This window comes from Cetorhinus maximus, chromosome 17 (assembly GCF_964194155.1).
Source record: "Cetorhinus maximus chromosome 17, sCetMax3.hap1.1, whole genome shotgun sequence".
NCBI classification, from domain to species: Eukaryota; Metazoa; Chordata; class Chondrichthyes; order Lamniformes; family Cetorhinidae; genus Cetorhinus; species Cetorhinus maximus.
In genome coordinates this window covers 94,489,475-94,515,746 of record NC_135895.1, presented here as the reverse complement: position 1 = coordinate 94,515,746, position 26,272 = coordinate 94,489,475, and the positions used below count along the sequence as shown (strand labels likewise).

Here is a 26,272-nt window from a genome sequence, read left to right as displayed (position 1 = left end):
TTAAATTAACAATTGATCTAGCATCAATTGCCATTCATGGAAGAGAGTTCCAAACTTTTACCACTCATTGTGTGTAGAAGTGTTTCCTAATTTCACTCCTGAAAATCTGACTCTAATTGTTTGGCAATGCCCTGGCCCTAGAATCCCCAGCCAGTGGAAATAATTTCTCTCTGTCATTTCCTCTTAATACATTGAAAATCTCTTTCAAATTATGCATTCACCTTTGAAATTCGAGAAAATACAATTCTAATTTGTGCACCTTAATCTCTCCTTGTAATTTAACTGTTGGAGTCCAGGTATCATGCAGGTAAATCTACACTTCACTCCCTCCAGGGCCAATATATCCTTCTTAAGGTGGGGTGCCCAGAACTGCTCACAGTACTCCAGGTGTTGCCCAACCAGCATTTTGTATAGCTGTAGCATACCTTCTACTCCCTTGTATTCGGGTCCTCTAGATATAAAGGCCAACATTCATATATATATAAATTAATATATACAATATTAATATTGTAATTCTATGCTTCCAAGTACATTGCTTACAAAACCTTCCATCTCCCGTCATTGGAAAATTTGGATAAGTGGCTTCCTATGCCATCATCTAAGTCATTAGTAAACATGGTGAAAGTTATGGCCCCAACACTGATCCTTGTAGGACACCCCTACTCACATCCTGCCAGTTGGAGAACCTGCCCATTATCCCTACTTTATATCTCCTGCCACTCAGCACTTTTCTAACCAGGTCAATAATTTACCCCCAATTCCATGAGCTTCAACTGTATCTAATAGTCTTTTACGTGGGACTTTATCAAAGGCCTTCTGGATATCCATATAAATAACATCCATAGACATTCCCCTGTCTACTACTTCAAAAAAAAAGTTCCTCTTCAAAAAAAAAATTCAATTGATTTGTCAAGCATGACCTACCCTTTATAAATCCATGCTGGTTCTTTCTAATCAGCTGAAATTTTCAATGTGTTCAGTCACTCCATCCTTTAATTATAGACTCTAGTAATTTCCCACCAACAGTTGTTAGGCTACTGTTATTTAATTTCCCAGCTTTCATTTTTCTCTCTTAAATAGTGGAGTAAGGTTTGCAATTTTCCAACCTAAAGAAGTTTAAAGAGCCAGTGACCCATATTAGAGGCTATTGATCCCAGCTGTCTCTTTATGGTTTGCAGGAGGACAAACATGACTAATCTTTTACATTGATCATTCGGGTGGATGTAAAGCCTCTCTTAGCTGTGATATGACATGAGGAGCCTCTGTGATTTAAATAATAAACCAAATGTAGTTTTGATTTGTGTGGACATTACTTCCTTGTAAAAGACTTATAAAGGAATTCATTAATAACTATTTATTTCCTAATATTGTCTTGGGTACATTAAAAGCTACAGAACATTTAACTGAAATGTAAACAGAAAATGGTAGAAAAACTCAGCAGGTCAGGCATCATAGTGGGGAGAGAAAGAAATGCTGCCCGGCCTGCTGAGTATTCCCAGCATTTTCTGTTTGTTTGAGATTTCCAGCATCTGCAGTATTTTACCTTTGTTCTAAAACTTCAGTTGGGTTATTGGAACTTCCAGTTTTCTCCTCTCCTGAAGGCGCTGACTCAAATTCACATGAACACCAGCTGATCTCCCACACCCTCACCAAAAGTTCCCATTCTTCTTGTGTGTGCATAGACACTGAGTCAACTATTCAGTGTCACAGCCAAGTTTAATCCAGGTCTGACGCATGTCTGCACTTTCTAGGAGTGGTAATTAGATATTGATTGGAGAGGAAGTGGGTGACCTCACCCTACCACCTCTGCCAAGGACAGGGGTGCTGAGATTAATTGCATTGCTCACTGCTGTCCTGCTTGAGTTTAGCTAACTTGGCACAAACTGGAGATCAAACCTGACACATTCCTGATTTCTATTGCCACGTGCTGTACTGAATAATGCATGTAACAACCATGCTATTAGGGGAATATAGCGTTCAGAACTTTAACTAAACAAATCTGAGACATAAAGTGCTGAAGCTGTTCCAATGTGCATGTACTTTTAACATTTTGAATCTGCATTAACTGGAAATGGGCTGTTCTGACATCTGTAACCTGTCGAATTCAGAGGTGGAAAACCTTGTGTGTTACCAGATTACCCATTCCTAATGCTAGCCCATTTTGGTTATCCCAACGGAAATTCACCGTTATGTTGCAAGTAACTGGCTCTCAGCCCAGATGATTCCATAAACTGTTTCAGAAAGTGATTTTTTATTTTTATCAAAATCTTTGTGGTCTTGGATGTAAATTACTTGTCATTCTAATTCCATTGGGCTCCCTCATTTCCCTCTGCCCATTAGAGAAGATCTGAGCAATGGACTCAGAACATTTCAAAAAAGCAGTGCTTCACCACATAAACTATATTACAGTTTGGGGTGGTGGGTTAAACCCTCCTCTCCACCTCACCACCACTCCCCCAAATATACACCGCAGCCAACAACCTAGTTTGGCTCCTCACATAATGTTGCTCAAGTGTATCCAACTCTATTGCTCGAATATTTAACATTCATGTAAGATGTTAAGAAAAAAACATGAGAACTAAATATTCCAGAGTACATAACATTTCAAAAAGACAGACGAAATGGAAAAGGAGGGCCCTGTTAACATAGGGTGACATAAGAACAGTAATGAGAAAGGATCTTGGTTCGGGAGAGCAGGGAGTAGAACAAGTATGGGTGGAAATAAGAAATAACAGAGGTCAGAAAACGCTGATGGGAGTAATTTAAAAGCTCCCTAACTGTGGCTATATTGCAGGACAGATTATTAATCAAAAAATAAGAGGACCTAATAACAAAGGCAATTTAATAACCAAAGGATATACAATCTTCATATAGACTGGACAAATCAGATTAGCAAAAGTGGTTTGGAGGACGTGTTCTTGGAATGCATTTGAGACAAATTTCCTAGAACAATATGTTGTGAAACCAACCTGAGAGGAAGCTATTTTAGATCTTGTTTTGTGTAATGAGACAGGGCTAATTAGTAATCTTAGAGTGAGGGATTCTCTGGGAAAAAGTGATCATAATGACCAGGATTTTCCAGTTGGTGAGCCGGGGGCGGGGCCTGCTCGCCAACATGTAAAATGACGCAGGATGACGTTGGGCAGAACTCCCGCCGTTACTCCGCTCCATTTAAATTTTCAGGTAGGCGGGGGCTCAGCAGAATCAGCTGTGTGCCCGCCAACCTGTCAATGGCCAATTGAGGCCATTGACAGAGTCATTAAAGTAATTAATGGACCTGCCCGTCCAACCTTAAGGTTGGTGGGCAGGCCAGGAGCCCTAGCGGGCATTAGAAAAAGCGTGAAACCTCATCCACAGGTGGGATGAGGTTTCATGCAGGGTTTTAAAAAATGTAATTAAACTGTATTTTAAAATGATGGACATGTCCCAACTCATGTGACATTGTCACATGAGGGGACATGTCAGGGAAATTTTTCTTTCTATTTTTCCACATATTTTACTGTAGAGCCGATCTCCCTGAACCAGCACTTAGCCTCAGGGAGATGAGTGCACTCTTTCGTGCGCATGTGCAAAAGAGTGCACTCTCAGCTCAGGGAATCCCCCCCGCCCGTGCAGATGTCACACTGGGTGGGCCTTAAATGGCCCACCCACATAAAATGGCGGTGCGCCCCCAATTGGGGGGCGCCGATCGGAGTCGTGCGCCCGCTCTTCAACTCCCCCCCCCACCAACCCCATGATGGGGGGAAAATTCTGCCCAATATGATAGAATTTCACATAGAGTTTGAGAGTGACATTTGGAAGTCCGAAACTAGAGTATTGAACTTAAATAAAACCAATTGCATAGGCCTGAGGTATGAGTTAATTGAGGTAGATTGGGAGGTTAGATTAAAATGTACAACAGCAGATGAGCACTGATGAACATTTACAAAAATATTTTACAATTCACAACAAATCCACATTCCATTGAGAAATAAAAACTCCACAAGAAAAGTGATCCATTCACAGCCAAGTTAAAGAGGTTAAGCATAGGTTGAAAGAAGAGGTTTATAATATTACCATGAAGAGTAGTAAACCTGAGGTTTGGGGAAACTTTAGATACCAGCAAAGGATGACCAAAAATAGGGAGAAAATAAAATATTGAAGTAAACTATTAAGAAATATAAAATCAAATTGTAGAAACCTCTCCAAGTATATAAAAAGAGAGTAGCAAACGTAAACACTTATAGGCTGAGAGAAATTATAATGAAGAATAAAGAAATAGCAGAGGCATTAAACAAATATTTTGCCTGCCTTCAGAGTAGAAGATATATAAAAAATCATAAATACTGAGGAATCCAGGGCCTAAATAGAGTCAGGAACTAATATTAACAACCAGTAAATAATATTAGTAATGAAAAAGTACTGGAGAAATTAATGGGACTAAAAGTGGGCAAATCCCCAAGACCTGACAGTCTACATCCTAGGGTTCTAAATAAAATGGCTACAGAGGTATTGGATGCATTAGTTGTGATCTTCCAGAATTCCCTCGATTCTGGAACAGTCCTAGTGCATCGGAAGATAGCAAATGTGATACTGCTGTTGTAGCAAGGTGGAAAAGGAAAAACAGGAAACAACAGTCCAGTTAGCCTAATATCAGTCATGAGAAAAATTCTGGAATCCATTACTAAGGAAGTGGTAACAGGGCATTTGGAAAATCATAATGTGATTAGAAAGAGTTAACATGGTTTTACTAAAGGGGAATCAGGTTTGACAAATCTATTTGAGTTTCCTGAGGATATGTAATTAGATCCACCCTGCATGGTCAATGTAACAGCTACAAATACTCAGTTGACACTGGATTGACAGTTTTTTGCCACTCAGCCTCATACTGAGGAATGGAGCCAAAGGACAAGCTGATCATTCAGGACAGGGCAGCCAGGCATCAGATTGGCCAGCCAGTTCCGGTCCAGGACTTAAAAAGTGATTGGCTTTGACCCTTCACATCCCAATAGTCAACTTCAGGAAGCTCAGTCAATTGGGAAAATCCCATTGAGGAAATTCAGGGAAGGGATTATTGTGGGGAAATGTTTAATGAACTGGGGTAAGCAGATGGATTTATTCAAAAGGTGCTTTTCTGATTTACAGAATGAACGTATTGCTGGGATTGGGGCTTACATGAGGAGTGTGACAAGACAAGAAAGTTATCAAGTCTTCTTTCACTTCTGTGCCCAGTCCTGTGTTCTTCAGCAAAACCTCCCAAACCCACAAACTCCCATCACCCCTCCCAACCGCAACTAGAGAGACAAGAACAGCAGGAGCATGGGAATGCCCTCGTCTCCAGGTTCCAAGTCGCACATACTGTCCTGACTTGGAGATATATCATCTTTACTTGATCATTGTTGGGTCCAAATCCAGGAACTCCCTCCCTAACAGCACTGTGGGAGCACCTTCACCTTACAGAGTAACTAAGTGGGGATCATGAATGCCGATGTTAAAAGGGAGTGTTTGGTTAAACTGTTAAGCCACAAATACCCAACATAGGCTTGCCACGGCCATAAGAAGGTTCACTATCTCTCGGATACTGAAACAAACCTAATTGCAACTAAATGAAGTGTCCAATTTGTGCTGGATACTAAAGTAAACTCAGTCACAACAATGAAGGTCTGGTCTTGAGGCCACACTGACAAGAAAAATAAGCCCCAAATCATAGCAACGTAAGTAGAGTCCACCAACCAACAGTCCAATATGTCTGGGAAAGATAAATGCCATTTTCAGTTTTCTCCCATCCCTTAAAAATGGCTCCTAGAAATGTGAGATTATTCACTTTGGTGAGCTGAATAGAAAGACAATGTTTTCAAAATTTTTGAACATTAACATTCAATAGTTTCTCACCATTTAGAGGGATATGGGTCTGCTTGTTCACAAAACATACAGGTACAGCAAGCAACTAGGAAGGTGAAGGGTCTGGAGTACCAGAATAAGAAAATCTTGCTGCAGATATACAGGACTTTGGTGAGACCCACACCTGGAGTACTGTGTACAGTTTTGGTTTCCTTATCTAAGGAAGGAAATATTTTTCTTGGATGAAGTGCAATGAAGGTTCACTAGATTAATTCCTGAGATGAGAGGGTTGTCATATCAGGAGAATTTGAGTAAAATGGGCCTAAACTCTCTGAAATTTAAATGAGTGAGAAATGAACTCATTGGAACCTACAAGACCCTGAGAGGGGAGATGCTGGGATGCTCTTTTGCAAGGCTGGAGAGTCTAAAACTGGGGGTTTTAGTCTCAGGGCAAAGAGCTATTATGGACTTGGGTGAGGAATAACTTCTTCACGCAAGAGGGCTTTGAACATTTAGAGTTGGCTGTGGATGCTCGGTCATTGAGTATATTCAAGGCTGCGGATGTTGGATTTTGGACCCACCCAAATTCCTTGATTCTTGTGATCAGGCTGGAAAGTGGAGTTGAGAATGAGGATCAACCATGATCATATTGAATGGTGGAGCAGGGTTGAAGGGCTGTATATCCTGCTCCTATTTCTTATGTTCTTATGAACTCAATCTAACCTGCCAGATTGGACTCGGTTGTGAAGTTGAACAGCTTTCTTACTGCCTAGGTGCACACAGCAAGAAGAACCATTTAAGGTGAGGTTACCTCTGAGCTTAAGCTGCATTTGATTATTTTTTCCTCTTCTGTTTGCAAACAGATTAAACAAATGGCCTGTCTTCCTTTTATGTTGCTGAGCTTCCAATCCAAGCTGACCTGCCCATTGGCAATGCACTGCATTAGCACGATGCTGGCTCCGAAGGAAGTTACTGTTTCATGTGCGCCAACCAGCAGCTTGGAAATAGCGCTGGAAACAGATGGTCCTTTTGAGCGCCATGGGGAAGTTGCCTTTTTCTGGGTTTCTCTATACCCAACTTGTTCATCTACAGCTCCTGTTGTGCGCCAGCAAATCCACCCAGTGAGTGCAGTCAACTTCAATAACAATCAAGATCTCCACTCAAACTTGTGATCCTGCCCCCAGGCCCAGCAGCGCTTTGCTGCTGACCTTCCTTCAATCTGTGTGTTTTAAGAGCTTGCAAAGAATTATTAAGTGGGTTTGTACACTTGATAGCAATTTAATTTTCTTTTATAATGCAATGCAGTAATAAATGAGTTAGACACAGTTATCAGAATGCCAGCTTGCCAGAAATCAGGCAGTTTGTTTGCTTTTTTCTATAGAATAGGTTCATGAATAAAATAATCTGATAGGGCTCAGTGATGAGTGTAAAACTAATCCATTGCTCAGCTTCTGATTTATTTTTTTCCCTTTCTTATCTGCTGTCTGAGAAATAAAATCACTGACTAGGATAACCCTTAGAGAAATGTAGGACAGCAGCATATCTAAAGAAATTATACAACAGTAAAAATTAAATGATATAAAATTATGCTATAAAGGTGTGCACTGTAAATTGTTCCCAAGTGTACTGTACCGTACACTGTTGTCTCTTGCTTTCCTGCCACTGGGAGCTACCTTTCTCTTTCTCTCTCTCTCTCTCTCTCTCTCTCCTGCAAGGAGCTATCAATGTGTCTCACTTTCCTCCCTCATTGACTGATGGCTGTCAATCCCTCTCACAGGGAGTTGTCAGAACATTGTCTGGTTTCTCTTGGTCCTTCTCGCACAATGGGCAAGATTTTAACTCACTCAAAAACCTACTTGCATTGAGTTAAAATCAGCTCTAATATATCTGTATAATTATCCCATCCCTCCCCAGGGAGCTATTTTGCTACTACTGGTGTCCCTTGTGCCTCTTTCGTTGTTGTTGGCTTGAGGCAGCCTAAGAGGGTTTACCTGAAGCCGGACAAAAAAAATGCCAAAGTACACAATGGAAATCTATGGAAGAACTTGTCCTTGAGCATGAAGTGCTCATTACCATTTACCTGTTTAAACTGCCTTTTGGTGTAACAGCAGCAAATGAAAGCTTAGTTGGATGAAAAGCATTGTGTTGCACTTTCCTGGTAAATTGTTACTTTAGTGGTATTATCTGTGGTCCAGCTAAGTGTCGGTGACCAAGCAGAAACATTTTTAATAAACAGTTCAACCTCAGAATTTATGGAAGACTATACAACAGCTACCAGAGGTTATACTTCTTAACCATCTGCAGGGAAAACAGGGTAGAAACCTTTCTCCCTTCTACTCCCCCAAAGATGGTCCTCTCTTCAAAGTGCTGCTATCAAGGATCAACGCTCTTGCTCAAACTCACTCTTTCTTGAGATCTGAAAACTGAGGACTTCCTTATACACCTCACTCTTTCCTTTGCCCCTGCAATCTTAAACCTGTAGCTTGGCACCCCCTCCCCCACCCCCACCTCACGCCTTAATCACCTGGCTTCCTGATTTACCTTGTCTTCTGTGCTACTCTTGTACCATAGACCTGAAACCTTCATTCAAGATCGTACATTTAATGAAATATACGTTGCAGAATAACATGCGGTATAGTGACTGGACACACTGATTTAGGCCAATATAAAACCTTTCCTTAGAGTGCTCCCTAAGTCCTGTAGGCCTAAAAGAAGCCAGACTGGAAAATGTTAAGAAGCAGAATTGCTCACTTGTGGAGCAAATGCACTCAGGATCTTTTCTTTCCCATGTGGTGTAGATAAATTTACGTGCCCACCTGATACTTTTGGCTGTGCCAGTAACAGATGTGTCCCAATGTCGTGGCAGTGCGATGGTGAGAAGGACTGTGAAAATGGAACCGACGAGCTGAATTGTGCAGCTGGTGAGTGTGTGAAATACCGTCTTGTGAATTTTGGTTGAGGCTCTAGCCCTAAACCCTTACCATCTGGTTTCCTCCAATGTTCAGTAGAGGAATTAACTACCATATGTGGAGCACTGGGCCATACAGACCAGAAGAATCCACGTTCCATCTTTAGCTCTGAGTTGGCCCACCCAAGGAGAGGAGCACTGCAGGTCAGCTGGCTCTTGTGCTAAGGAGGATGTTCTTGCTCCCAGTGATGCCAGCAGAGTGAGCATGTGTCGATGTCTGGTGCTGACAGGAGTTTTGGCTGGGATGCCCTTGGCGAATAGGATACAGGAGGTCAGCTGGCACATGTGTAAATATTGGCCTAGCAAGAGCCAGTGCTTTTCTGAAGAACACTAAGGGAAAAATATAGTATCTTGAGTCTCTGCATTTTTAACAGCTAAATATTTATTGACTTGACTTTGCTCAAGTCTGACAGGTGGTTGATTAGTTTGTTACAGAGCTGCTTTACTTCGGAGAAGATGATTTTGAACGATTCACTGTAAGAAAGTGATTTGTAGAATTGATCAGTTTTGGCTAATTGTATTTCCCACGAATGTATTGTGCTATTTTCCAAGTCCCACATAATTTCTCTCTCTGACATTATTGTCCCTCTCACAGGCATGTCCAGAGTCAGTCAGAAATCATTTGAACTGTAAGAATTGAGGTGTAATTGCTCATTTGCAACTGATGTCAGTGGAACAGCAATTGGCTGCGACAACTGGATTGAATCATCTTGGAAGGTGATCCCTACTGATCACTATCCAGGGGTCCCTGCTTAAAGCTGCACATGTGGACCCTAAGTGAGAAAGGGATTAGGCTCAGCTGCGAAGACACAATAGTTCAATAGCCTGCCAGTGCTCCCTGTCCAGGCTTCTACATAAATGCAGACCTGAGGAATACCCAAGAGAACATGGGACTGCTGGGCCCATCAGTCAGTGCATACAGGGGAGGAGAGGAGAAATTTGAAAGTTAGGCAGGTGGAGGGGTGTGAAGGGACATAATTCTGGAAAGATTTCCTTTTGCTTGCATGCTAGACTTAACCAATGTGTTTACTCTTTTCCATTCCTCTTGCTCTCTTTCCCTCCCACTCCCCCCAGATCAGAAGACCTGCCCAACCAATGAATTCCAATGTGGTAACGATAAATGCATTGCCATGATGTTTGTGTGTGATGGTGATGACGACTGTGGCGATGGCACTGAGGAACAGCACTGCATTACGCCCACCTGTGGACCCCATGAGTTTCAGTGCAACAACTCAATCTGCATCCCTGAGCTGTGGGCCTGTGACAATGACCCTGACTGCACCGATGGATCGGATGAGAGTGAGGAGAGGTGCGGCCACAAGGCTGCGCCGGCAAGTGCCTGCTCAGCAAATGAGTTTCAGTGCAACAACGGCGAGTGCATCCACCTGAACTGGAAATGTGATGGAGGTGTAGACTGCAAAGACAAATCGGATGAAACTGGCTGCCGTAAGATTTCTCTTTAAGTTTAGCTGAAAACAAGCTTGCATCAGCTCAAAGCATCCTACAGCTTTTTATGTAACTTGCATTTAGTGAGGTGGGTGGGTGTTACTTCAATTTTCTGTTGAAAGGGAGTTTCCCAATAGCAGTGACCTGTAGGACCAAACCCAGAAAGGACTCTTGGCTTTCAGGAAGGAAACAATTGATAAGAAAAATAAAATAAAAACCAATAACTTGCGCTTGTATGGCAAGTTGAGGGGAAGTGGTGACGTGGTGATAATGTCACTGGACTAGTAATCCAGAGGCCCAGGCTAACGCTTTGGGGGCATGAGTTCAAATCCCACCAATACAGCTGATGGAATTTGAATTCAATTGATAAATCTGGAATTAAAATCTAGTCTAACGGTGACCATAAAACCTTGGTCGATTGTCCTAAAAACTCATCTGGTTCACTAATGCCCTTTAGGGAAGAAAATCTACCGTCCGTAAGGGGTCTGGCTTAGTTCTGACTCCAGACCTACAACAATGTGGTTGACTCTTAAATGCCCTCTGAATTAGCCTAGTAAGCCACTCAGTTGCATTAAACTGCTACAGAAAAGTCAATAAGGAATGAAACATGACCGACCACCCAGCATTGACCTAAGCACCGGAAACAACAGCGACACATTCAGCCCTGTCAACCCTGCAAAGTCCTCCTTGCTAACATTTGCGGGCTTGTGCTAAATTGGGGGAGCTGTCTCACAGACTAGTCAAGCAACAGCCTAACATAATCATCCTCATGGAATCGTACCTTACAGATAATGTCCCAGACACCACCATCACCATCCCTGGGTATGTCCTGTCCCACCAACAGGACAGACTCATCAGAGATGGCAGTACAGTGGCAGACAGTCGGGAGGGAGTTGCCCTGGGAGTCCTCAACATTGACCCAGGACCCCATGAAGTCCCATGGCATCAGGTCAAACATGGGCAAGGAAACCTGCAGATTACCACCTACTGCCCGTCCTCAGTTGATGAATCTGTACTCCTCCATGTTGAACACCACTTGGAGGAACCACTGAGGGTGGTAAGGGCACAGAATGTACTCTGGGATTGGAACCCCAAAGTCCATCACCAAGATTGACTGGATAGCACACTACTGACCAAGCTGGTCAAGTCCTAAAGGGCTGTGTCTGCAGCAGGTGCTGAGGGAACCAACAGGAGGGGAAAAACCTACTTGACCTTGTCTTCGCCAATCTACCTGTCGCAGATGCATCTGCCCATGACAGTATTGGTAGGGGTGACTACTGCACAGTTCTGTGGAGACAAAGTCCTGTCTTCACATTGAGGATATATTCCATCATGTTGTGTGGCACTACCAATGTGCTAAATGGGATAGATTTCAAACAGACCTAACAACTCAAAACTGGGCATCCATGAGGTGCAGTGGGCCATCAGTAGCAGCAGAATTGAATTCAAGCACCATCTGTAATCTCATGGCCCGACATATCCCCCATTCTAACATTACCACCAAGCCAGGGGATCAACCTTATTTCAATGATGAGTGCAGGAGGGCATGCCAGATGCAGCAACAGGCATACCTAAAAATGAGGTGTCAACCTAGTGAAGCTACAACACAGGACTATTTGCGTGCCAAACAACAGAAGCAGCAAGTGATAGACAGAGCTAAGTGATTCCACAACCAATGGATCAGATCTAAGCTCTGCAGTCCTGCCGCATCCAGCCATGAATGGTGTTGGACAATTAAACAACTCTCTGGAAGAGCAGGAGGCTCCACAAATACCCCCATCCTCAATGATGGGGGAGCCCAACACATCAGTTCAAAAGACAAGCTGAAGCAATTGCAACTATCTTCAGCCAGAAGTGCTGAGTGGATGATCCATATTGGCATCCTCCGGAGGTCCCCAGCATCACAGATGCCAGTCTTCAGCCGATTCAATTCACTCCACGTGATATCAAGAAACGGCTGAAGGCACTGGTTACTGCAGTCCATGGGCCTAAAAATATTCTGGCAGTAATACTGAAGACTTATGCTCCAGAACTAGCCGCACCCCTAGCCAAGTTGTTCCAGTACAGCCACAACACTGGCATCTACCCAGCAATGTGGAAAACTGTCCAGGTATGTCCTGTCCACAAAAAGCAGGACAAATTCAACCTGGCCAATTATCACCTCATCAGTCTACTATTGATCATCAGCAAAGTGATGGAAGGTGTCATCGACAGTGCTACCAAGCATTACTTACTCAACAATAACCTGATCACTGATGCTCAGTTTGGGTTCTGCCAGGGCCACTCAGCTCCTGACCTCATTACAGCCTTGCTTCAAACATGGACAAATGAGCAGAACTCCCAAGGTGAGGTGTGCGTGACTGCCTTTAACATCAAAGCAGCATTTGACTGAGTGTGGCATCTAGGAGCCCTAGCAAAACAAATCAGTAGGAGTCAGGGGGATAGCTCTCCACTGGTTGGAGTCATACCTAGCACAAAGGAAGATGGTTGTGATTACTGGAGGTCAGTCACCTCAGTCTGAGTCAGTATGGAGACAGCTGCACAGCTGTTCTATCTGCTGCAAGAAGAACTATACCCAACCTCAACATAGGATAGCACTGTCAGGGGCAGTCAAGATCACTTCTTCTCTTGAATTTTCTGCCTCGATCTCTTTTCAGCCCAGTGTAGGGTTCATCTGTGTTGTTAGCCAAGTTGCTGCCCACCAAAACATTATTGTACAAGGTCAGCATTTAATCCCCTTGTCCATGAAAAAGAGCATGACACAGACATCTCATTGCTGAACCTTTGAAAATACAGGGCAATATTGGCAGCAACGACATGGTCATCCATGCATCACTTTCTTTCTCTTCCTCTGCCACTACCATTTACTCCTCACCACCTCAGCTGGTGCTACGTCCACAAACTCATTGACGGTGTCCTTTGGGAGAGGGGAGAATCATATGACTAGAAGTAGACCATTCAGCTCCTTAAACCTGTTGTGTCATTCAGTGAGATCATGGCTGTTCTGAAATTGTAACTGATGCTTGCAAGCTCTGGTGAGAGGTATGCACAGTACTGTGGGATACTCTCTTGATCTAGTCATCTGTAATGGCTGGCTGATCTTTCAGCCTGCAGTGTGAAGAGAAACATAAAATCAGAACTCAAATTTATGTGATATCTTCAAACAGGCTGGCATTTTGTGATGCACAAGATGTTTTCTTGTTCCATTAGTGTTTCAGAAGGCAAACGAGACAGACGGGCGGGATAGTACATCCCTGAAATTGGAGGAGACCTATTGCCCTTAGTGAGGGGTTCATAACTAGGTTTAGGATAGGAGGTTTAGAGGGGATTTGAAGGGAAATCTTTTCATTTAGAGGGTGATGAGGATCTGGAACTCTCTGTCTGAAGGTCTGGTAGAGGCAGAAATCCTCATAACATTTAAAAAGGACTTAGATGTACACTTGAAGCACTTTAATACACAAGGCTACGGATCAAGAGCCAGAAAGTGGAATTGAGCTGGATGGCTGTTTGTTGACCGGTCCGGAAGCAATGGGCCGAATAGCCTCCTTGCTTGTTGTAAATTTCAGTGATTTCCATAAGCCACCAGCCTCCACTCCTTTAATAGTCTGATAGACAAGTGTCCAGACTAGCATTCTCTCAGGAAGCCACATACTTATCATTTCTGGGCTCCTAGTTTGGCTCTGTTCCCTGTTATTATGCATTAATTTTTCCTGCAAGTAAATGTTAAAAATCTGATTTTTTTAAAATTTCTCCTGTATAATAATTTACAAAATTTTAAAATATATGTACATTTCTATTTTCTTCTCTTAAAGCAATGGTAACTTGCCAACCCGATCAGTTCCAGTGTAGCGATGGGAGCTGCATCCATGGATCTAAACAATGTAACCAAGTCTTTGACTGTCCAGACCACGTTGATGAGCTAGACTGCGTGAATGGTTTGTGCTAATCATTTTGAGACATGAGTCAGACATTAAGTTGTCAGTGCCCATTGAGAGAAAGGGTTGATCTAATATTACTGTTCTTGATGCTTAATAGTGACCCCTTGCAAAGGAATGCACAAGTTCCTGTGCAGGAGTGGAGAATGTATCGATATGGATAAAGTGTGTGACTCTCACAGGGACTGCAAGGATTGGTCGGATGAACCACTCAAAGAATGTGGTAAGGTGGATCAAGTATGGCGAGTGCTTTTTACAGTCATTGTGTACGCTAAATATTCTCCTTGATGTAATTTTATAAAAAAGGAACAGCAATGAGATTGTGGAAGATTCCAGAGGGATGGATTAGGTCCTTGTAATGCCAACAGAAATGAGGCTTCCTTTAATATTTATAAGTAATGCAGTTTTTTTCCCCCATTTTGTCCTTTATTGTGAATTTTTACCCCATCACAGTAAGGGATGTCAGCGCTGGGAAACGGAGCTGTATACATTGAGAACCCGGTGTCAGTATTACAAAAAGATGACTTACGCTTATATAGGGCCTTTCACAACATAATGAAATCCCAAAGCACTTTACAACCAAGTCTAGTCACTGTTATAATGTAGCAATGGTGGCAGCGAATTCGCGCACAGCAATATCCCACAAACAGCAACATGATGATGATCAGAGAGCTATTGCATGAGGGATAAATATTAGCCAGGACACTGGGGAGAACTCAGCTGCTCTCCTTCAAAGTAGTACCAGTGAGGTTTTTATGTCCACCTGAGAGGGCAGATGGAACCTTGATTTAACATATCGTCTAATAGACAGCACCTCTACTAGTGCAGCATTCTCTCAGTACTGCGTTGGAGTGTCAGTCTAGATTTTGTACTCAAGTCTTGGAAAGAAACTTGAAGCTACAACCTTCTGAGTCAGAGATGAGAGTGGCCAAGGCTGGAATAGTATTGCACAATACCAGGTCCAGTAGAAGTCAGGCTAGGTAGAATAAAGCTGCTTCTACAATATTCTAACAACATGTGCCAAGCCTTGATTTCCAAGAACATCCTCTGCAGTAATTCACACCAGCCTTCAATAGCTTCTTAGTCATCCAACCAATTGGATGCAATTGTCTTGTGGGCCATTGCCACAATGAACTGTACCAAAACTGCCTGACCACATTTTACTTAGGGTCTTACAGCACCAGAAGAATCTTTCCTTCCATCAGTCAAGCAACTGGTTGACAGTTTCTGCCTGCACTCTCATATTGTGAATGGCTACCTGGACGAGGCACTGGATTTCTGGTGTTGGTGGAACTGTATTCTAGTTGGAACCTTCAGGACAGAAACTAGGGTGTTTGTTCGATACATTCACCTGAAAATGTAGCATTTAATCAAATCACTACCTGAAAATATTTTGGACATTTTTCTGATGCATAAAAATATTTAAGGGAACTTGGCTGTAACTAAGGGTTTGGTTTAGGGTTTGGAAGTTGTGGTTTGAAAACTTGTGCTGTACATCCTTTTAAAATTCAAAAGTTCATTTCCTGTTGGTCTCATTCTAATGTGACTGGGGTGTACGTGGATTTACTCAGACTGCAGCATTGTTTTGAGAACAATAGAGCTTTTCTAACTGATGTTTTGTTATTTGACTAGAGCAATAGTGTTGTCGATCTGATAGAAATGTACTTCCTTTATTTCTCGTTGCGGTGTCCGTTCCAGGTTTAAATGAATGCCTGAAAAACAATGGTGGCTGCTCCCATACATGTAGAGACTTGAAGGTTGGATACGAATGCGAATGCCCAGCTGGCTACAAACTGCTGGACACAAAGACGTGCAGAGGTAATTAAAATGCAAGGCAGCTCCTTGTTTCAGTCATTCTTTTGAACAAAGAACTGACTGTCTTGTAACACAGGTTTCAGTAATCAATACTGCTGCACAAGTGACTGAAATTTCAGTGAATTTATAGACTAGCCCAAATGCTTCTTTCAGATATAAATGAATGTGAGGACCTAGACCGATGCAGCCAGATCTGCACCAACATTAAAGGAGGCTACAAGTGCAATTGCTTCCAAGGTTATGAGATGGATCCAATGACTGAAACTTGCAAAGCAGTGGGTAAGACGGTATGCTTTTTTATTTGCCGTTTAAAAGGTGACTGATACTGGGTACAATTATACTATCAAAGTGTATGATCCTAGATATGGCAACTGTTGATAGGCAGTTTGAGCATTAGTCCAGTTCCTGATCCTGTGATGTTAACACAAATGCATTTTCCAACAGGGATCCCTGAATAGCAAGAGTGTGAACCTTTTTGCTGATTTATCTTTTTTACCTCCCCTGACCCAGAAGCTATTAAGGCCAAATGTTGGGTCCCACCCATTGTCCTGGATGAAATCAGCTAAATCAGCAGCGACCAGAAATGGAACCAGGAAATGCAGCTCAATCCAACACTAAATGGTGGCATTTACTTTCCAAGAATCAGATACTGCAATGAGAATAGGCAATAAGTTTGAAGTGCTTTGATGATCAAGCCGTGTCCTGTATCATATCCCTGTTTCCACTCACATTTCCAGAATTGTACACTGTGAAATCACAGCCTTCCTTTTCCTCTTCACTGATTTTATATTTAATATGTCCACTGCAAATGAAGGTTCAGAGTATTAGATGGTCATCAAAGGTAATGTATTGTTTTGCACCAGGAGCAGAGACCTTGCAATCTTATATTAAAAATATTTTTAACCCATTTGCAGCCTTGAGTCTCCCCTATCGCCCCAATATGACTTTTTCAATTTTCCACAGCAATTTGCATTTTTAATGGCTCCTTTAACTTGATAAAATGTTCACTCGTGAATTAACAAAAAGACACTAAGCTATGTCGGGGAAATTGACTAAAGGTGTGGTCAGAGAGGTAGCTTTGCTGAGGCTTTTGAAGAAAGAAGATAAGTAGACAGGGAATTCCAGTGTGTTGAATAAAGTTAGACAACAGCTCTAACATGAAGAGGGAATATTGCAAAGGAGGCCAGAAAGGGAAGATTGGAGGGTGAACCCTGGAATTTAGAACAGGAGAATGTTGCCAATAGGGACTAGATTGCGGAAGGACTTGTATATGGGGACATGGGTTGTGAGTTCATGCACTGGGAATGGTGAGCAAATAGAGTGTGGCAAGGCCAAGCATGATGGACTTAGTGCAGGATAAAATGTAGGTAGTGGAATTTAGATTAAGTTGGAGTTTAAATTGGAGACTACAGGCATCTTTATGGCCTCCCCAATTGCTAATTTATGCCAACAAAGAGCAGCCTAATGCCATATGTCTACACTGACTAGGAACTGGGTTGGACTTTATTACACCCACTTCATGTAGCCATTTAAGCTAGCAGAAGAAATCTTCATGCAATTAATAGGCTGTTTTGTACCTGCCAATTTGTCCTCATCCTGACCATTCAAAATCATGGCTATGGGGTCATTTGGATAAAACGACAAGCCTCCATGCCCTTTCCAACTTTTCCTGAGTCTCCACTCATTGGCTGGCCAGAAATTTCAGCCAGTTCAGTCTCCTCTTCTGACTGGCACAAGACAAATGATAGAAACGGCTCTGAATCCTGTTCCATCCAAAAACCAGGCTCTCCAGGCCGATTGAACTTTTGCAGCTCTCTCCTACGCCTAAGAACTTTGGGCCCAATGGATTTTTTTTGTTTAGTAATATGTTTACAACTCCTGGAGATTTTGCCTAGAGTGGCACATGGCAAAGAGCAGTGTATCGAAAGAAAGGGCCTAAAATAAATACAAACCCCAAGCCCCTATTCACCACACCAGTATTCCTACACAGCAGCAGGAAATAGATCCTCTCACTCCATTGACATTGGGTGGGTTCCATTTATTCTTTTAATCAGTTCTATGTTTCATTTACTATAGCAACTTTCTTGTTTTCTTGACAGGTAAAAGTCCCTCAGTGCTTTTCACCAATAGCCATGATATCAGAATGATTAATTTGATGAAGAAAGAGTACACACGTCTTGTATCTGCGTTAAAGAATGTGGTTGCCCTAGATGTAGATGTTGAAGCTAATAGGATATATTGGATTGATCTGTACTACAAAGGGATCTATAGGTAAGTAACCCTCTACACAATGTTCATTCGAGCAGTGAGATATATAATATAGCAAAACAATGTTCTGAAATATTTTTGGATAGCCACTTGGTAGCACAGAATATTGCTGAAAAGAGAGACATGTTGCTGAAGCTTTTCATTTTGCACTCATCAGGACAAATGCAAGAATGCCAAATTTCAAATGATCGCAACAATTTATGCTAGAGGAGAAAAGGGTGCTGATTGGTTGGCAAGCTGAATCCGTTTGGCCAAGACACCACCACAGAGAAAGCAACAGGGAGCTATAGGCTCCCCAGTCTCCCAGGAAATTCAAAAAAGGTACAAGGCATGAACATGCCCCATGTCTACAAAGAAAGGATCCCTGTGCGTGCACATTGCCTCCAGCTAGCACAAATGAGCCATGCCACAAGCGCAGGGACCATTCTCTACAGATAAGGAGAGTGTGTTGATGCCTTGGGACCTTTTTCGAGTTGCCCAGGAGCTTGGAGAGCCAATGTGGAGGGGGTGGGGGGGGGTGGCACGGTGGGAGCGTGGTGGGGGTGAGTGGGGGGGTGGGGGGGGGGGGGGGTGGTACCTCAGCCAATCAAGTCAACTAGCCTCCTCTGTACTCTTTTGTCTTGTAGTATAAATTGTGATCATTTGAAATTTGGAATTCTTGCGTTTGTCCTGATGAGTGCAAGATGAAAATCTTCGGCAACATGTCTTTCTTTCCAGCAATATTTTAGACGCGTAATATAGTCAAAAGCCAAATTTTAACATATAGCCTAAGGCCTCCTTGTTAAATTTTTGAATACCATTCCCATATCTAACAGGCAAATCTAACATCTTTCACTTCTGGATACGACAGATGGAAGACCTGTCATTGGATAGATGACCCCGCTCAGCCAGCCTCAAACTTCCAGCTACTCATTCTGTTGGTACATTAGTTGCGATCGCAGCTCTGTACTTTTGTCCTTTCTGATCTGCTGTATACCTGGGAAAGGCACAGCAGCCCATGTTGCAATAATCAGGTGGTATTTGCTAGAGGAGGACATTTTGTCCCTCGGAATGTACTCCATCTTGTACAACCCAAACAACCCTGTTTGGACGCCTTAGTAGTTTGCTTGGGAGACTTTAGTGCGATGGTGAATTTCCACAGGTGTTAGGCACATTCCTGGTGAGTGAAGGTATAAAAACCTACAGCCAAGCCTAGGTGATAGGCATTAGAATAGGGCTCATTGTGTGCGGGTGCCACCTTGCAACAGCAAAACATGACCTCTTGAAATTTACCCCATATAATATGTACTGTGTGTGTTTGCATATGTGTGTGGCATTCATACCTTGTTGCAAATGTAAAGTGTATGTTTTTTTTTAAAGAAAGCCCCAACAGCACATCTTGGAGCCTGAAATTTATGTGCAACTCAATAATTTCAAATTGAACTAAGGAATTTACAAATATCTTGCAACTACCTGGATTCCCGTAGAGAATAATAACAGTTCTGGTGGTGTGTCTAGTTCAACACTACGGTAAACTTTATTGACAAGTTACCGCTTCTTGTGAAGATTATAGGTACCACTCAGAATGGGCAGAATTTTATGCCTCAAGGGCACGGTGTAAAGTAGCACAGGATCGGAGACCACAATCCCCGTTACCAAAATCCTCCGGGAATAAAAGGGTTCAGCAGCATTGCCAGTGTGAGTAGTGAGGAATTTAGGAGATAGTTTGCTGCTGGTTGCTTATTTGAACTTGATAGTTTCTTCTCAGTTCTGAGCTTCATTCTGAGCATTTCCAGGCTTCATTTCAGGACTCACTGGTGTCTCCAAGGCTCCCGGAGGATTTTGACCGTGTGGATCCTTCCAGGTATCAGACAGCCTTGTGTAACCCTGGTAACAGGGATTGTGGTCTCCGCTGGTGACACCTCCTCTGAGGAGGAAGAGAGGGGCAGAAGGGAGAGGAGGTCAGGTGTCCCAATGCAGCTTCCAGGGGAGGGACCTGTGGGAGGAGAGGCGCAGGCACAAGGGGCACAGGGTCAGCAGGTAGCCCAAGGCAGAAGGGGCCGCAGAAGATGCCACTATCCTGCTGCCAGGGTTTACAGGCGGCGAAGCAGCTACCTCAATATGTCCGAGGTGCAGTGCTGAAGAAGGCTTCACTTCTCCAGGGAGACCATGACCTCCATTTGTCAGATGATTGGAGCTGAGATCACCTCCAACTGTATGGGTGGACACCCCATGCCATTGGCTCTGCAGGTCACAGTGACCCTCAACTTCTACGCCTCCGGCTCTTTCCAGGGGTCAGTGGGGGATCTTTGTGGAGTCTCCCAATCAGCTGTCCACAGTTGTGTCATTCATTTCCGTAAGGATGAGGCCAGCCAAGTTGAGCGAGCCAGAGGCTTTGCAGCGATTTCTGGGTTCCCCCGCATCCAGGATGCAATCGACATGTGGCCATGTAGGGTCAGCCAGGTGCCTTTGTCAACGGGAAGAGATTCCACTTGATGAACACCCAGATAGTGTATGACCACAGAACATAGCTTCTGGAAGTCTGTGTATGGCACCCTGGCAGCTCCCATGTCGCTTATATCCTCAGACACTCCCAGGTGCTGAGGCTATTCAGTGCTCCAGCCCGGCTGGATGGATGGCTGCTGGGTGACGAGGGCTAACTGTTGAAAAGGTGGCTTATGACACCTTTCCGTCATCCAAGAACAGAGGCAGAGCAGCGTTATAATAGGAGTCGTGCTTCTGCAAGGGCAGTGGTAGAGAGGACCATAGGTCTTCTGAAGATGTGCTCCCAATGCCTGGCCTGTTCAGGGGGAGCACTACAATACCCCCCAGAGTGTGTGTCGCTGATAGGGGTTGCATGCTGCGCTCTCCACAACCAGGCACTGGCAGAGGGGGACCCACAGGAGGAAGAGGATCTTGACGCACCTGCACAGGCCACAGAGGATGAACCCAGTAGTGAGTCAGAAGAGGAGCACGGTGAGGAGAACGCTGAGGGTGTGGAGGCAGACCTCTGTATCCTCCAGGGAGGCAGGGACACCAGGGACGCCTTGATCCAACGGTCCTTCAGCTAGGCTGCCAAAGATCTGCTTCCTCCTCACGCCAGGGCTGCTGCCTCCATCCCTTTCATTTGAACCCAAAGTCCACTCAGTGCCTGTGCAATAAAGTTGAGAATCACTCCCGTCCAGCGTTACATATTGGCGTACCCTGCATCAAAAAGATAAAAAGGTAAAGCATACTCAGGCCATTAAAACAAAAGCAAGATTTATCTAATTTTGACAATCCAAACAAATTAACATAACCTTCTCTGGTCTTCATTCCCAGACCAGTAAACATAAACAAAACATTACAGAACAGAAGATCACCCGTGACCAGTCCCTCTTGTGCTCATGGTGCCTTAAACTTAACGTTTACGAGCGCTGGATCTTGGTACCCCCCCACCCGGGAGCGAGCGGCCAGTGCCACGGCTGGCATCTCCCCAGTCATCGCAGCCTCATCAGATGCCACGGTCATTGGCAGAGGGACGGAGGAGCCACTGCCATCATTCAGCGTGCCCTTAGAGGAGCCCGCAGAGACAACAAGCAGCTCATGCGCCAATGTGAGGTCACTCTGGACCTCCCCCCTCACCATTGATGAACGGGTACCTAGCTGGGATACTGGGTTCCTCATCCACCTCCCACACTGGCACTGACCGCCTGAGGTCATTCCCTGTGTGAGGGCTTTCAGGTCCGAGCCCAACCCCAGGAACCCCTGATTCTGTCCCTGGAGCTGCCTCTCCATGAGAGTCGCCACTCTCTCAATGGAGGAGGCAGTGCACTCGGCCTTGAGGGTCAACGCAGTGCTCGTGCTGCACATGGACTCCTCCACAACAGAGACCATAACATGCATGCCCTCATAGATCTCAGCTAGATCCTCCCTCACCTCATGCTGGACATCCAACATCTGCCGGCTGATGGATGACTCTAGAGGCTCATCATCTGCCTTCGACTCAGCATCGTCCTGGTCTCCAGCAGTCCTCCAACTGCCGCCCCTGGGGACTCTCTGCCTCCGCCTGCTCCTCAAGCAACTGTGAAGGGCCCTCACCGCTGTGCTCTGACATTCTAGCTGAAGACCTAACACCCACCAAGGTGCTGGTATCTGCGCTGGTTCAGAGAGCGGGTGTGACCCAGGTGCATCTGGAGTCTGGCGCTCCTCTGGCATCAGGGGTGGCTCTTCAGGGTCCTGCAATTGGGTGCATGGTGGCGAATCTAAGGGAGAAGACGACGTGTCATTAGTTTAGGTCATCACACTATCACTGTGCATGCCAGGCACCCTGGCAACACCATGGAGATCTGCATCATGGTGCCACCGTCTTTCAATGATCAATGGGGAATCCAGTTTTGAGGCTCCCATTGATGATGAGACTACACTAGAATGTTTGCACCTCACTCTTGCCTTCATCTGACACCACAGCATCTCCACGACCGGCTGACCAAGATGCATGGTGCCTCTCCAGCTCCAAGGCGTCCTGCTCAAATCTGGTTAGGATTAGGTGGTTTGTGGGGCCTCCGCTGGTCCGTGACCTCTCAATGTTGTTATGGGTCATCTTCTCCTGCAAGGACAGAGGAGCATTGATTAGCCCACTCTCTACCTGCAGCGCCATTGCAGCCTGGCCAGCCCCACCTGAGGAACACCTGGCAGAGCACATCCAAGTTGTGGTCCTTGAGCCACAAGGCTCTCAGTCCAAGCAGCCAGGGCTCACCCCCTGGGCCAGCTCCGCCGTCATTGACAGTTGGCACTCAGACTCTAACAGCCCTGAGCTCCACAGGGGTACGGCCAGACCTCAACACTTCGCCACACTGATCTATGCCAACATAGAATTCATCCTTCCTGAGCGCAGCAGGTCATTAAACCTTTTGTGGCACTGCACCCATGAGCGCTGCACAGTGTCGTCGCTGCTGACCTGGGCTGCCACCTCCTCCCAAGCTCTTTTTGTCAGGTGCAATGGCCTCCTCCTTCCATCTCTGGGGATGAGGGTGTCCCTCCTGGCAGCCACCTCCTCAATGAGGACGGTGAGGCAGTCGTCTGAAAATTGGGGGGCCAAGTGCTCACCCTACCTGCCCTCCCGCCTGTCATCTTCAACTGCATTTGCGGCCATGGCTTCGACCTTCAGAACGCAGAAGATATGTTCTTCTATGGCAACCTTCAAGGAGCTGCCTGTGCCGTTTATAAACTGCCCGCTGGGTAACCATTGGACCTGGCAACCGACAGGCCCCCCTCCCCTGCCCGGCCCTTCCTGACCATTGGGAATACGCGTTTCACACTGGGCGGGCCTTAACTGGCCAGCCTGCGTGAAATCACGGTCGGGGGCCAATCATGGGCGGCGGCCCGTTTCCCGACCGGTCACGGTCCCGCTGATTGCGTGCGCCCGCCAAGGGTAAAATTCAGGCCAATGATTCCATTTAACCACACACACATGGTTGGGATTTTCAAAAGCTACCACATGTGACCAATCCACTAGACCACCCAGAAGACTCATTTCATCTCTTCTCCTCCTGAATATGAAAAATGAGGGAGATCATCAAATTGCGCTGATCCCAAAGCATATGGTTCCCAAGTTATTCTTAACTATGCCAACAACCTCAATATGACTTTCGATTGTGTATTTGTAACCAAGTTGTACGGTGATTTCAGTAGCTATGCACCAACTTCTGGTCTATACATTGCTAAATCTGACTCCCTTAACCCAGTGGCAGACTTGTGGATCCTATGGGATTATTGCAATTCTTTCCTCACCCAATGCCCATACAGTTGGGTTTCCTATCAGTCAGTAGATACCAGTCAGGAGCAGGAACTTCAGTCTGTCCTTTCCCAAGGAAACTGATGCCATCTTCCTTAACTTTTTCTCATAACTTAGATTCTAAACATCCAGAATATTTTAATTGTTCAGCTTGGTTGATTATATATTTGGAAATGGTTTGCAAATATGGCACAATTACAACTCTTGGGTTAACTTGGACAATATTGCTATATTGGACTAAACACTTATTCCGTAATCTTTGTTGCAGTGCCCCTTTGGATAAAGCCAGTGACCCAAGCCAGCATATGAACCTGATCAAGTATGATCTCCACACTCCTGAGGGCTTAGCAATAGATTGGGTTCACAAAAACATATACTGGACGGACTCTGGCACCAGGTCTATCTCCATGGCAACTGCAGATGGATCCAAAAGAAAGACCCTCATCAATACTGAGCTTGAAAAGCCCAGAGCCATCTCAGTTGATCCAATTCGAGGGTAGGTACTCATCAAGCACCTTACAGTATTATTGATTTAGACAGTGTCTTATTTACCAGTCTTTCACTAACCTTTGGTCCTGTTTAATTAGGTTCATGTATTGGTCTGACTGGGGTAACCATGCAAAGATTGAGAAAGCTGGGCTGAATGGAGTCGATCGCCAGTCACTCATCACGGACAACATTGAATGGCCAAATGGAATCGCTTTAGGTAGATGATGTTACAGCAAAGTATTAAAGTTTAGTGAAATTGATGCAGATTGGGTTGGAGAAGCAAAACAGAACAGGGCATATTTTCTTGCCTGTTTTTTTTCCTTAATGTGGACACACAAGCTGTAGGGAAGACATCCAACACAACAGGTTAAAAGTAATTCAACCAAGTAATACATTAGTTGTTATGGTACGTAGTGGTAATGTCACTGGACTAGTAACCTAGAGGCCCAGGCTAATGCCCAGGGGACACTGGTTCAATCCAACCACGGCAGCTAGGGGAATTTAAATTAAATTAATAAAGTCTGGAATATAAAGCTAGTCCGTGAAACCATCATCAATTGTCGTAAAAGCCCAGCTGGTTCATTAACGTCCTTTAGCGAAGGAAATGTGCCGTCCTTACCTGATCTGGTCTACATGTGACTTCATGCCCATACCCTGCCCTCTTGAAATGCCTAGTAAGCCACTCGGTTCAAGGGCAATTAGGGATGGGCAACAAATACCGGCCTTGCTAACAACGACCACTATTCCTCATCTAAATGATCATTTAGGAAAAAATCCATCTGGCCTCCCTTCTGACTCCTAATTTCCTAATTTTTTACTTGGTTCCCTAATATTTGAATGTTTTGCAATGGTTCCTAGACTTGTAGAAAGTAAACTAAGTTGGGCTAAATTGGAGTTGGTCTGACTATCCTTGGGACATATTGGTATACTCAGTGGAACTGATAGTCAGGCAGGTGTAAAATGGGCGATCGATCGGATTTTGCCCATTTTACACTAACACCAGAAGTTAAATTCCCTCCCAATGTGTCTTGGTTTTGGATTTAGATCAGTTTTGAAAGGACTAAGTGCATATTGTCCCTGGTGGAAGGTGTTGAGGAGCCTGCAGTGACCCAGAGGTTGTACCTGATTACAGATCTGCTGAACCAGCGCCTGTACTGGGTTGACTCCAAACTGCATGAGCTGTCCAGCATCGACCTGAATGGTGGGAACAGGAAAACATTACTATTCTCGGAAGAATACCTGGGTCACCCTTCTGCACTCACAGTTTTTGAGGTAAGGCTAGAATCTGAGAGTATTGTCGTTGGTGCCAAAGTAATTGCAAAAGTCATAATTTATAGTTTCGTTCAGTACCAAAGCTTGCGTGTTTTGGTGAACATTTCTATCTATGTTGTCATGTCTGCAAAGCCACAGTGAGTTAAAGTACATTCACAGTTTAAGCATTCTTGTGCAACTGGGCAAACAAGATTTTATCCCAGTGGGAATAAGGCATAGAGCTCACCTGGTTCCACACTTTGTTTTCTCTTCCCATTGTTCCTTCCCTGTGGTAGTTCTTGACCACTCTCCCGTACCTTGTCCAAGTGGTCATTATTAATGTGTGAGCTGAGACAGCGGGATATTAGACTGAGGGGAACATTACAGTCTAGCCCTGTAACATCTACATGGATGCACTTGAACATCAATGATAAACAGGAACCCTGGTTTCCTTCCTTACTCTCCATCCCCTCTTATCCTCAACCTAAGGGCATTTTCTAGTGCCCCAGTGAATTATTTTTTCCT

General features: G+C 44.4%; 1 protein-coding gene across 3 annotated transcripts in view; it reads left to right on the top strand.

Moving 5' to 3' along the window:
* The window catches only part of lrp8 (low density lipoprotein receptor-related protein 8, apolipoprotein e receptor), a 115,395-nt gene that overhangs the window by 80,416 nt on the left and 8,707 nt on the right, over positions 1 to 26,272 (top strand). For 2 of the 3 annotated variants that reach the window (XM_078561611.1, XM_078561613.1), the window contains 10 exons: positions 8,619 to 8,741; positions 9,863 to 10,234; positions 14,047 to 14,169; positions 14,270 to 14,392; positions 15,868 to 15,987; positions 16,138 to 16,263; positions 18,084 to 18,255; positions 24,276 to 24,503; positions 24,595 to 24,713; positions 25,629 to 25,768. In XM_078561611.1, the coding sequence (XP_078417737.1) occupies positions 8,619 to 8,741; positions 9,863 to 10,234; positions 14,047 to 14,169; positions 14,270 to 14,392; positions 15,868 to 15,987; positions 16,138 to 16,263; positions 18,084 to 18,255; positions 24,276 to 24,503; positions 24,595 to 24,713; positions 25,629 to 25,768 (1,646 nt within the window). The remainder of the gene's footprint in view (positions 1 to 8,618; positions 8,742 to 9,862; positions 10,235 to 14,046; positions 14,170 to 14,269; positions 14,393 to 15,867; positions 15,988 to 16,137; positions 16,264 to 18,083; positions 18,256 to 24,275; positions 24,504 to 24,594; positions 24,714 to 25,628; positions 25,769 to 26,272) is intronic. The other variant, XM_078561612.1, reaches the window with a different exon arrangement.